This window comes from Condylura cristata, unplaced genomic scaffold, assembly GCF_000260355.1.
Source record: "Condylura cristata isolate star-nosed mole 26May11 unplaced genomic scaffold, ConCri1.0 scaffold00015, whole genome shotgun sequence".
Lineage (NCBI taxonomy): Eukaryota > Metazoa > Chordata > Mammalia > Eulipotyphla > Talpidae > Condylura > Condylura cristata.
In genome coordinates this window covers 2,739,080-2,751,346 of record NW_004567116.1, presented here as the reverse complement: position 1 = coordinate 2,751,346, position 12,267 = coordinate 2,739,080, and the positions used below count along the sequence as shown (strand labels likewise).

The following is a 12,267-nucleotide window of genomic DNA, read 5'->3' as shown; positions in this document are numbered from 1 at the left end:
CGTCGGCCCACCTGTCTGTCTGTCAGTCTTCCCTGTTCCAGGCACTGTGGTCCGGGGGCCAGGGCCGATGAAATGCTGGCCTTGCCGGACCAGGAGAGGCGGGCGCCTGCTGTGCTTGGGTCGGGGACTCCTGCCCCTCTCCTGCCCCGTCCCCACCGGAGGCTTCCCTGTCGTCCTCTAGGAGGTCTTCCAGGCCTGGGTCAGATGACAAGGTGGCCATTATGCGTCACAGCCCGGCGAATTGGGACTTCTGGGGCCCTTGCGTCCCTGTCCTCATGCTCACACTGGCCTTCGCAGCTCCCGTGGAGGAGCAGGCTGGGGATGGGGCGGTCTCGCTACCGGCTGTGGCCTTGGCCGGATGGGTGGGCTGCCCCCACTAAAACAGTCTCTGCCTCTCTGTGGCCACTACCCTGGCAGATCAAGCCCCCACCTCCGGGGTGGGCATTGCTTATCGTGGGGCCTGGCTGCCGACCACACCTCCTAGCTTTCTAAGTCTCTAGGGCCTAGCACTGAGCCTGTCTTCAGATCCTTCATGTGTGGGGCACTGGCCACCAGGGAGGGCATCTGAGGCTCAGAGAACAGCTGGAAACTGAACAATCACTGAAGGGAAAGCTGTTAACATTTGTGTCTCTGTGCATTACAAAGAGCAGCTCTCTCTGGCTCAGAACTGCATCCCGCCCCCAACCTTCATGAGTGCTGAGTCCAGGGCTAACGGGACCCAGGAGTGGGTCTGGGAGGTTCTGGGAGATGAGTGAGCCAGCCAGCGGATGCCCTGGCCAGGGCCTGGGAAGCTCTGGGAGCGTCCCTGACCTGTGAGGGCCCCCTACTGGTAGGGGGCGGCCTCCCTTGCCTGGCCCCAGGCCCGAGCAGAAGATGGGCTTCGGAGAGATGGAGGTTGTAAAAAAGTGGGTTAGAGCAGAGAGGGGTGCAGTTCCAGCACCGTCCCCTCTGGCTGTTAGGTAGGGAAAGGGAGGGTGGAGCCTTCCATGCCAAGATGGGCATAGAGGCACCCAGCCAGTGCTGGGGATGTCCAAATGACAGGAGCATGACTTGCCAGATCAGGGTTCCCACCCTACCTCCTCAGCCAAGTCCAGGGCCCCAGGGGGTGCCCCACCCTTTTGTCCCAAGGAGTCCCCTCCATCTGAGTGCTGAGGTCAGGGACCCCTGGGACCCAGGAGCGCGCCTGGGGGCCTGGGCTTTGAGCGCAGTGCCTGTCCCAAGAGGGGAGCAGGCTGCTGCCCCAGGCAGGCTGGCTGCCAGACCAAACGGCTACCTCCTCCTGGTTCTCAGTCCCTCATCTCCTGAGCCCCGCTGGCACTGGGGCGCTGGGCAGCCGCAGGTGAGGGGCGTTGTGGGCGGGGGCTGGGGCGGCGCCGGCAGCTACGGCACGCGCAGGCAGGCAGCGAGGCGAAGGCGAGCCGGAGGCGCGGCGCTGCAGGAGTTAAACGCGGGAGAAGGGGGGCTTTTGGCGGCGGGAGGGGGGTCCCAGTCCCGGGGGCCTCCCGCTCCGCCCCTGCCGCTGCCGCCTCGCCTCGGCGGCCCAGCGGGCACAGGCACCCACGAGGCCGCGCGGGAGCCGGGGCCGCAGCACAGCCGCAGCGGGGCCGACAGTGAGTGCGGGCGGAGAGCTTGGGTGGGCGGGCGTGGGGGTGCGGCCGGGGCTCCCCGGCAGCGCAGCGGCGTAGGGGATCCCGTGCGTGGGCGCCGCCTGGAGTCGCGCGCCCGCAGGTCGCGCCACCCGTCACGCTCAGAGGCGGCGGCGTCAGGACGCGGGGAATCAGTGGGAGCGAGCGGAGGGTGCCTGTGTGGCGAGGCGCGCGCCCCGCGGTCTGGGTGTGCGCGCGAGTGTGTGCGCACGTGTGCAGACCTGCGGGCACCCCGTCCCGGGCGCACGGTCCTGGCAGGCGGGGTGTGCCCGTGAGGCCGCGGGAGTGTGCAGGGGGCGTGTGCGCGGGCTGCAGCTGCGAGGGGGAGCGTGGGCGCCTCTGTGCCCGCGTGTGCGCGTGGGCGCTGCCACCGCTGGCCCGGGGCTCCAGCTGGCCCCGGGCTCGTGCCTGTCTTACCCTTCTGCCTCCGCCGCTCCTTCCGGAGCCGAGCACCCTCCGACACTTCCCCGCCCTGCCTGGCCGTGCGCGGCGCCGGGACCCGCCCCTGGGTTCCTAGAAAGCCGGGCGGGATGCTGGGGGCCCCTGGAGGCTCCCTGCCTGGTCCGTCGCGGCCAGCAGAACCGGGAGGGGCAGTCGGGAAGACGCTGCTGCAGCCGCAGCGGACCAGCCGCCGGGACCCGCCATCTCGGCTCCGCCCGGCGCTCTCCGGCCTCTCCGCCCGCTTTCCTTCGCGCACCTCCGCGCCCGCTCAGCCTCCAGCCGGAAAACCGCCTCCCCACGCCTCTCCGCGCCCCCAGCAGCTCCCTGCTGCCCTGCCTCTCCCTCCGCAGGCTCAGTCTCTCCCCCTTCCAGTCTGCTTCCTTTACCTTCCCGGTGCCCCCTCCTCCTCTCCCACGAGAGTCCCCCGACGGGGGCTGAGTGAGGGCCCAGCGGTGGAGGTAAGGGGCGGGGGTGTTGGAGGAGGGGGCGACTGGGTGTGTTCTGGTACCCAGCTTCCAGCCAGAAAAATGTGAAGCTAGAACATCTTCGGGCATAGAGCTGGGGCTGACGACCCTTGGGCGTGCAGGGGCTTGGGAGGAGGCGGCGGCGCCTGGCGTCGTACTGATCCCACATCCCTGCTTCTGCCCGCAGTGACTGCAGCTCCCCAGGACCCCCCTGCCCGGCCCTCCCCGGCAGGCGGCAGGAGTGGCCGGGCCCCCGGGCCCGCCATGCGCGGCACCACACTGCTGGCCCTCCTGGCGCTGGTCCTGCTCTACTTGGTGGCTGGTGCCCTGGTGTTCCAGGTCCTGGAGCAGCCGCACGAGCAGCAGGCCCAGAGGGAGCTGGGGGAGGTCCGAGAGAAGTTCCTGAGGGCCCATCCGTGTGTGAGCGACCAGGACCTGGGGCTGTTCATCCAGGTGCGGGGAGGGGAAGCTGGTGGAGCTGTTAGACCTGACCCCCACCCCCACAATGCCTGCATGTGTTGGGGTGCTGCGCCTGGGTCCAGACCAGCTCCCCAGAGATAGGTGCCAGGTGTGAGGGGTGCTGGGCAGAGGAGGGGACAGGGTCGTTGTGTTTTCACTCTGCAGTGTTTCCTTGCGGGGCCTGGCCTTGACAGCTCCTGTAGCTGTCCGTGTGTGCGCACACGCGTGCATGCTGGTGGGTGAATGAAGGAGGGAAGGAAGAAATGACTCAGTGGCTGAAACATGAGCTAGGTTACACTGCACAGGCTTAAGCCACTGGTTTGGGATTGCCAGGTAAAATCCAGAAAAAACAGCTGAATGTGAATTTCACTAAACCACGAATACTTGTTAGGTATAAATATGCCCCATGTTATTTTCTTTTTCGCCATGCAGTATTTGCAGGTGCTAAGTCTGGCAACCCACCCTAGTTCCTATACTGCTCTGGAGTCACAGATGCCTCCCAGAAGCCCAAGAACACAGTGACCACTGCTCCACCCCCACCCCCAGGGAACATGCACAGATAAACATGCACAGCTGGTTTCAGGGAGCTCCAGTGTCCCCAAAATTTGTTCATGCCACCAAGGAGGACAGGCTAAGCACCCCCGGCCCCTCCCCTGCCTCCAAGACACATACTTACCATGTGGAGGTTTAAGAGAGGGGTAGGCCTTGCTTCCATGACTAAGGAAATGCCCAGATTCAGGGCTCAGTCAAGCAAGCACCTCCATTGCTTTTTCTAATTTCTGAGTCACTATCCTATTTTGAACACACACACACACACACACACACACACGCTAAGATTCACCTTTAATAACTTGATGTGTGTAACTGCATTGACAGGGCCCCTCTCTTTGCTCCTGCCTGTTCTTTTGGAGAAGGAGCCATGGCCACGGAGGCCTCAGTGTTCCAGCTGATTCCCAAGGTGGCAGGACGCAGGGCAGAGAGAGCGGGGAAGGGCCAGGACACAGGCAGCCTAATGTTTTCTTGGACACTTCCAGAATGCCAGGCAGGGCTCAGAGACGCCGGGCTGGAGAGTGTGTCTGGCCAGACCACAGGCCGGAGCGAGGGAGGCAATGTGACCTATTTTATCTTCACAAAGGAGTTGTGCTTTTTTCTTGATAGAAGGAAGGGCAGCTGTTTGAAGCTTTTCCTCAGCCAGTCATGCAGCAATTATGCACCTGCTGAGTGAAGGGGCTGTGCTATCCACCACAGGGGAGATTGTGGGGGTTATAGTGGGGGTGGGACCTGCCCTGAAGGCTATCACGTTGAGGAGAGGGGACAAATCCTTGGGCAGATTCGTCCAAGGGACAGCTAAGAGTTCAACTGTCAGCGTCAATGGAAAGGCAGTTTCTCCAGCTTCCATCTTTTTTTAATGTCTGTTATGTGCTGGACCCCCGGCCAGGGGCTTCTGGGAGGAGCTGGTGATTGAAAAGAGCCTAGTGACATGGACAGAGTTTAGAGAAGTGTCCCCTTGGGTCACGAGACCCACTGGCAGAGTAACAGCATGGACAAAGGTGTGGCAGCTGGAAACTCACGATATCTTGCAAAGCCTTGGATTTAGGACAGGCCTAGTCGTTTTGAAGCAAAAATTAAAACACAGAGAATGGCAGCGAATTCCGCCCCCCCACTAGTAACTTTTTTGAAAACTATTACAAAATAAAAATGAAAACCACTTTAAATCATACATTTCACTTCTTGGCTTTATTTAAGAAGTTATTATTACAGGAAATGAGATCATCTCAGAAAACTGGGGGCAAGGTCACTGTAACTTGGGTTCCGAAATGGGAGTCCCAGGAGAGAAGGCTGAAGGGAGGATGGGACCAGGTGGGAAGGAGCTTAGCTGCTGAGCTGGGCAGGTGGACTCTGTCCTGTGGATATCAGGGACCTATGCAGGATTTTGAGCAGTTGCTCAAGAAGACCACTTCGGAGTGAGCCTTGCTAATGAGGACTGTAGTTAGAAAGCAAGAGGCTGGCTTAGGTTCTCTCCACCCCACTAACTTTGTGGTCAAGCTCTGTGCTCCTGGGGAAGGGCCTCTCTGCACCCCTTCCTCTGATTCCGACCACTGATGGCAGCTACTGTGGAAACACTGACCCCCAGCCACTCGGGAGGGCCCTGCAGGCCGGCCAGAGGCCGACTGGGCTAGTTTGCTGTTAGTATATGCGAAATTGTAGGTGGGAGGTGGCTTTGGCTTGAATATCAGCAGGGCCAGCAGCAGGGAGTGTTTCCACCAACTGCCCAGAACCGGCTACCAACTTTCAGGATGTAAACTTGTCCTGGAGGGGAGGTTTAACTCTCATAAGATTTCCTAAGGCAAGGTATCCTAACTCAGCTTCTCCAGGAACAATGGGAGAGGGGTCTGCAGAAAGCTAGGCTCATTCACCCCCTGGGGGCTGATTTAAGGAGCAGCAGTGCTGGCTTTGTTGTGAGTGCTTTAACTCTGCTGCTACTTCACACCCACCGCGCAGGTGTAGAAATGGAGGCTCAGAGATTCGCCACGTGCCCAAGGTCACAGCCACCAAGATTTGAACCCAGGCAGTATGGTCCTAGAATCTTAAACTGGATATCTGTTGTGTGAAATTAGGGCACCAATAACTCAAATGTTTCTAAAGCAGTGGTTGGCAAACAAAATTGGGCCAGCCAGTGTGTAATGGTTTACCCTAAAGGACCGGAGGCTGGAGGGAAGGGACCAGCGCTGAGGGGCAGGGAGGTCACCGTCCTGGAGAATGGAGGGCCAGGGACTGGCCAGGGCAGGAGGGAAGGACTGAGATTCCTCCTCTGCGCCTTGTCCTGCAGGAGGTGGCTGATGCCCTGGGAGGGGGTGCCAACCCTGAAACCAACTCAACCAGTAACAGCAGCCACTCAGCCTGGGACTTGGGCAGCGCCTTCTTTTTCTCTGGCACCATCATCACCACCATCGGTGGGGGAGGGGACAGGTCATGTGGAGGGGGCAAGGGGTGGCTGGGCTTTCTCGCAGGGGGAGGTAGGGGTGCCAGGTAGCCTCTAGACCTCCTGCATGTTCCCTCTGCCAGGCTATGGCAATGCAGCCCTGCGCACGGATGCTGGGCGCCTCTTCTGCATCTTTTATGCCCTGGTGGGGATCCCCCTGTTCGGGATCCTGCTGGCAGGGGTCGGGGACCGGCTGGGCTCCTCCCTGCGCCGTGGCATTGGTCACATTGAAGCCATCTTCCTGGTGAGCCGCTCCTCCTCCCATCGCGCACCCTGCCCTGGGCCAGAGACACCTTTCCCGCCTCCCCGCCCGCGCCAGAGCCTGGAGGAGGGGTGGGTGTGAGCGGAGGGTTGGCGACTCCTCCATCCTTCTCCCTGCAGAAGTGGCACGTGCCCCCAGGGCTGGTTCGAATACTCTCAGCCGTGCTCTTCCTGCTGGTCGGCTGCCTGCTCTTTGTCCTCACGCCCACCTTCGTGTTCTGTTATATGGAAGGCTGGAGCAAACTGGAAGCCATCTATTTCGTCATAGTGACGCTCACCACGGTGGGCTTCGGGGACTATGTGGCCGGTGAGGCCACCTTTGTGCTGCTCTTCCCTACCCACCTGATTCCTGCCCGGGGGCTCTGCACTCTGGTTTTCCCTTCCAAATCCTACGCGACATCTGTGTGATTGCACCTCCCCAGTCTCCTCTCTAACGCACCCTCACCGTTTTGCATGGATACACCCCTCATGCACACATTCGTGCATGACCGCACCCCCGTGTGTGCTCACACCTGTGAAGTGCACCCTCACACATACCCACTTTCCTGCACGTGAGCAGTCCCACTTGCATGCTCTCTTCTTGCACAACGTCAAGCACGCGTACTCACCCTCTTGCATGCACTCACACACGAGCACACACCCATTGCCCTGGTGAGAACAGGTCCTCTCAAGGAGCTGGAAAGAGGTTCAATGAACAGCGGCTCACAGCTCCTGCACTTGCCCACAACCAGCCTCTCTCTGCCCTCCCGGTGGTAACCCAGGCGCCAGCCCCAGCCAGAAATCTGCAGCCTACCAGCCGCTGGTGTGGTTCTGGATCCTGCTCGGCCTGGCCTACTTCGCCTCGGTGCTCACCACTATTGGGAACTGGCTTCGGGTAGTGTCGCGCCGCACCCGGGCAGAGGTAGGCGGTCTGGGTGCTGTGCCTGCCCTGGGGCTGTCCCCCTGCAGTGGACCCTTGGTGGAAGAGCCTGCCTCCCTTTCAGAGTGTGGGCTCCCGGAGGCAGGCAGGGCCCCAGTGGGCCTGAGGCGCAGGGGTACGGCTCAGGCTGGCAGGTGACGCATTCTGTTATCAAGGGTAGGGTTGCCACACTTGGCCAATAAAAACGCAGCAAGTCTGTTAAATGTGACTATCAGATAAATAGCAACTGATATTTTGATATGAGTAGGTCATAAATGTTGCATGGGTCATACATACGTTAAACTTTCATTGATTGTTTATCTGAAATTCAGATTTTCACTGGGCAGCCTGGATTTGGTGGGTGGGGAGTGAGGGGACCGCCAAGTACCCTGCCAGTGCCAAGAGCAAGCAGAAACCAAACTGGGGCTTTCTAGAAAAGCTCTTGGACAAGAGGTGCTGAGGGATTAGGGAGCATGGGACTGGACGCTAGCCCTTACACCCTTCCCACCCCCCACCCCCGCAGCCCGAAGGAGAGGGGAGGATCCGGGTGGCCGGAGACCAAGGTGGGGCCGCTGAGGTTGGCCCGGCCCAGAGGCGGTGGGCCCCCCTACCCCTGGTGAGGGCTGTCTTCCCGGTGCAGGTGGGCGGTCTCACGGCTCAGGCCGCCAGCTGGACCGGCACCGTCACGGCGCGGGTGACCCAGCGAGCGGGGCCCACCGCGCTCCCGCCGCCGGAGAAGGAGCGACCTCTCCTGCCTACGCCGCCGTGTCCCGCGCGGCCCAGCAGCCGGCCCCGGTCCCCTGAGCCCCCGGCGAAGGAGAAGGCCCAGCCGTCCTCACCGCCCACGGCCTCGGCGCTGGATTACCCCAGCGAGAATCTGGCCTTCATCGACGAGTCCTCGGATACACAGAGCGAGCGCAGCTGCGCGCTGCCCCGCGCGCCTCGGGGCCGCCGCCGTCCTCAGAACCCCCCAAAGAAGCCCGCAAGGCCCGGGCGCCCTCGGGGCAAAGGCGCAGCCGTGTAACGGACCCCGGCCCGGCCCGGCCCGGCTCTCCCAAAGGGCTTGGTTCTTGCGCTCTCCCCGGCATGCTCTGCTTGTTTTACCAAAGAACCCTCTCCCGACCCGAGTGGAGCCTCCAGGCCCGTCAGCCAACCCCGCTCCTGGTTCTCTTTCCGCACTTCATCCATTCCCAGCCCCCCCAGGCTTTCTGTTCCGCTGTTGGGACTGAGCTTGTCCCTCTTAGCACTCACGACTGTGTGTCAAAGCCCCCACAATAAAGGAAATCGGCCTGCACCATTGCTGACGGCCGGACTCAGGAACCAGTGGCTGGGTGTGGGGTGCTGGTGTGGGGTGCTGTCGGGCCACATCCGGGATCAGACAGGCCTCAGCATCCCCAGGCTGAGCCCCACACCCGCCCACCGCTGCACCCCCGTTGTCAAGGGGGAGGCCCTCTGGACTTCTCTGTCCCGAGGTTACCCTGTAGGGTCGGGCATGGAAACTGGCAAGATGGGTCTTCAACGCGCAGCACAGCTCTTAGGGGGGCAAGGAGATGGGGAGCGATTATGGCAGCGAACCCTCCGCGGGAGAGACCCCCTTTGCGAGAGGTGGGAGGCCCGCCCCTCCCCCCCCAGAGCGTGACTCCTCCTCCCGAGGCCCCGCGGCAACTGGGTCGGTTGGGACGGAACTATGGAGGCGAAGTCCTTTAATGTAAGAGCTCTTCCCAGACCCCTCACCCTGTCACCCTCCCAGGCTTCTGCTAGGCCCCACCTGGGTCCCAGACCGTCCTCTCACTCAGCCTCCCCCCGCCCCTTCCAACAACCCTCTGACCTACATTCAGGGTTCAAGCTCCCAAGATCTCAGACCCCAGCCTGCTCTTCCTCCCTTCCCCAACTGCCAGCGACTCTCTGTTCCCCTCCTTGTTTGTGGCCCACAGCCTTCGGTCAAGTCCTCGCGCAGGCGTGGCCGAAGCGCTGTCAGCCTGCAAGATGACATCCGCCAACTGTGGACTACGGCCACGCTGTCTCAGTCAAGGCTGGTCACGCCGCTGTCCAACGTCTGTGAGCTCTCGGACTTGGACTGCAGCAGCATGAGGAGTGAGACGAGCACCCAGAGGATGATGGAGCACGACTCAGACGTTGGTTGGGGAGCCTCGGATGACGGAGAGGACAAGAGCATCTTCAAGGGAGAGCTGGAGGAGCAGACCTCCTTGAAACTCGAGCTGGACCACGGCAGCTCCGTGGGAAGCTCTCATTTAGAGGGGGAGGAATACAAGTCCGAGAGCGGTCAGTATGGCCTCACCGGGTTGTGGGCGTCCACGGGGCAGGGGGCTGGCCCGGGCCTCAATTTTTATTGCTGTAAAAAGAGGAGCTGTAAGATCCCCAAGCTTCTAGGAGTCCTTGGGAGGGAGGGGGCGGGCAACGCTTTCAATCAACTAGACACTCTTGGAGCGCCCCCTACCGGAGGCGCCGAGCAAGGCCCCGTGGGCGTGGCTCGCGGGGGTCAGGGAGAGACCGCGCGAAAATGCACCAAGTCAGCGCGCTGCGATCAGTGCTTTTAATGGAACCTCCGGGATACGGGAGAGGTGGTGGTTAATTCCTTGTCTGTGGATTTGAGCTGACGGAGGAGGGGTCTGATCCAGTTAGCTGTTTTGACAATTTTGGGACCTGCTGGGTAGTGGGCACTGTGCGGGATTTGCGTCCACTCAGCAGCCCTGGGTGAATTAGAACCAATAACAATATAACAACTGCCATTTATCGAGCGCATGCTGTCTGCCAGGCACTGGGCTCCCGTTGCAGAAGCACTTTTAAACTTTACAACCTATGTAGGGGATCATCCTTACTATCCCATTTTAGAGAGACACTCAGACTGGCTAAGCCTCACACTTCGCGCGGGGCAGTCGGAACTGGCATGCCCGAGGGTGGGGTAATAAAGCGCAGGATTGTGAACACCGTCCCCGTCCATTTCTCCATGACATCGCCTACTCATACGTCTCCTCTGCTCCTGCCAAGACCCAGGCTCTACAGATGACGGATCCCCTTTTTTCTCCTTCCAGAAAAGTCTTCCTCAGAATTATCGATCAGTAACTCGAAGCAGGCACCCCATCAAGCCTACTGGATGGAGCAGCAGAACAGGGTTGGAGGCACAAGGAAGAGTGGGGATTTTAGTGGGTGGGGGTGGATGAGGGTTAGGGGTGGGGGTGCTTTTTAGGTGGAGGGGCAGGCAGGTTAGTTGGGAGTCTTGAGGCTGGAGGGAGCAGGTGGGACATTTCAGCAAGGGGCAGAGCTGAGATCCCCTGGACATTTGAATCTCTTGCTGCCTTTCCAGTTGCCGCTGCCTCTATTGGAGCTGATGGAGACTGAAGCTCTGGAAATCCTCACCAAAGCCCTCCGGAGTGAGCCCTTCCCCCAGCTCCCACAGGAGACCCTGGGGGAGTTGTGCAGGGTTTGGACCTGTGGGAGTGGGGTTTCAGGATATGTCTGCCTTGTCAGATTCCCTTAACACCCACAAACATTCCAGCAGCCACACAAAAAGTAAAAAGTTGGGGAACCAGGCACAGGGAGAGCCAGTGTGTGGGAGGGTGCAGGCGATGAATGTCTGGGGCCTAGGTGCCAAGCTTAGAGCAGCCCCTCTCTAGCTGATGTGGCTTTTCCAAGGGGTTCTTCCCCAGTTCAGTGGGGATGGCTGTCTTTGTGTGGCCTTAGCCCCCAATCTGGGCGCTGTGGGGAACCTTTGGACAGTTGATTATTTGGGTAAACTTCACCTAGTTTGTCCTTCTTTGGATATATATGTGGGGGCTGGCAAGGGTGGGGTGGAGGGCAGGCTAATGGCTTAGCGTGGGTGGTCCAGGGGGTGTCTCCAAAGACACCAGCTACCACTTCAGGCCTGAGATATCACTAGCTTTGCCCTCATGCATCCTACCCCTTCAATACCCACCGTGCTCCTTGTCCCTCGCTTGTTCAGAATACAGATCTATAACTTAATCGTCTAAAGCAAAACTGGCAGGGCCCACACTCAAGAGATCCAAAGTTGCCCAAATTAACACACACCAGAGCACCCACTGCCGCGGAGGTCACGAGGCTTTTCTGCTCTCCAGGCTACCGATCAGAAATCGGCAAGGACCATATCCTGACCCAGCAGCTGCAGCGGTACATCGAGGGGCTCAAGAGGCACCGGAACAAGAGAACGCACGTCTTAGCGCACTGAAAGCACCGCTTGGGTCTCGAGTGACCGCCCGGCTCTAGCCCCATCCCCAGACCCAAGCCCGACCCTAACCCGTGGAATTTGAGCCCTAGAAAAATAAAAGAGTCCGTGCATGGTCCGTGAGTCAGTGCGTTACTGCCCGCGTGAGGCGGACGTATGCGGCCCCGCCTTTCCCCATGACCTTCACTCGGTCACCGCAGTGACCTTGAGCGTTCTCCGCCTGGGACCTATCGGTTCTGCCTTCCCGGGACTCGAAATCCAGGACTTCTTGTAGGTTCTAGGTTTGCTTCTCCTACCCCGAGTTCCGCGGCTTTGTGGGGATACTGGGTCAGCGGTCCTAGCGTCCCGAAAACTGTTAACTTGGGGGAAGGGGAAAATGAGAAGGGGGTTGAGCCTACCCTTTAGCTTGGGCTGATAGGCCCCGCCCCTCATGCATATGCAGATAAAGAACCTCCCCATCAGCGTCGCCCTCTGATTTACATATGTATGTAGTCTGCCTGCCCAGCAGCCGCGACCACTAAGAGACTTCGCCCCCTCCGCTCGCGCACAGCGCGTCCGCCTCCTTCCTACGTAAGTGCCCTGGCCCCACCCCCTCCCGGAGCCCCTCACGTCTTTGGCCACGCCCCCTCGGCGGCGGCGTACGCGAGGGCGCCGCAGTGGCTGGGCGGCTGCGGGCGGGACCGTCGCGAAGTCCTGCCCGCTGGCTCCGCCGACTCCGCCCCGACCCGTCCCGGCACGCCAGCGCTACCCACCTCTCTTGTCTGATTAGCATAGGGCGCCTGGCCCCGCCCCCTGCTTTGCATGCGCACGGCCGGCCCCGCCCCCGCTGTCAGCTGGAGGAAGCGGAGTAGGAAGCGGCCGCGATGTCCTTTTGTGTCCTACAAGCCGCCGGCGGCGCCGCCGAGTGAGGGGAC

At 60.8% G+C, this 12,267-nt stretch overlaps 2 protein-coding genes across 8 annotated transcripts; both read left to right on the top strand.

Annotated features, from left to right (window-relative positions):
- The first annotated feature begins 1,556 nt into the window (after nt 1-1,556).
- KCNK4 (potassium channel, two pore domain subfamily K, member 4) lies at nt 1,557-8,195 on the top strand. 7 transcript variants are annotated; one of them, XM_004683363.2, is made up of 7 exons: nt 1,557-1,610; nt 2,739-3,004; nt 5,841-5,964; nt 6,077-6,237; nt 6,375-6,561; nt 7,016-7,155; nt 7,793-8,195. In XM_004683363.2, coding segments are annotated over exons 1-7 (1,263 nt in total). In that variant the 5' UTR covers nt 1,557-1,609; the 3' UTR covers nt 8,177-8,195. The 7 variants fall into 7 exon arrangements, with proteins under 7 accessions (XP_004683420.2, XP_012580759.1, XP_012580763.1 ...); XM_012725305.1 differs by having other exon boundaries at nt 6,986-7,155; XM_012725309.1 differs by having other exon boundaries at nt 6,986-7,307; nt 7,793-7,937.
- A 605-nt stretch (nt 8,196-8,800) lies between these two features.
- TEX40 (testis expressed 40) lies at nt 8,801-11,458 on the top strand. Its single transcript, XM_012725311.1, has 5 exons — nt 8,801-8,860; nt 9,087-9,435; nt 10,206-10,285; nt 10,478-10,544; nt 11,247-11,458. Exons 1-5 carry the CDS (start codon nt 8,840-8,842, stop codon nt 11,354-11,356), a joined length of 627 nt encoding a protein of 208 aa, XP_012580765.1. The 5' UTR covers nt 8,801-8,839; the 3' UTR covers nt 11,357-11,458.
- Nucleotides 11,459-12,267: the final 809 nt, after the last annotated feature.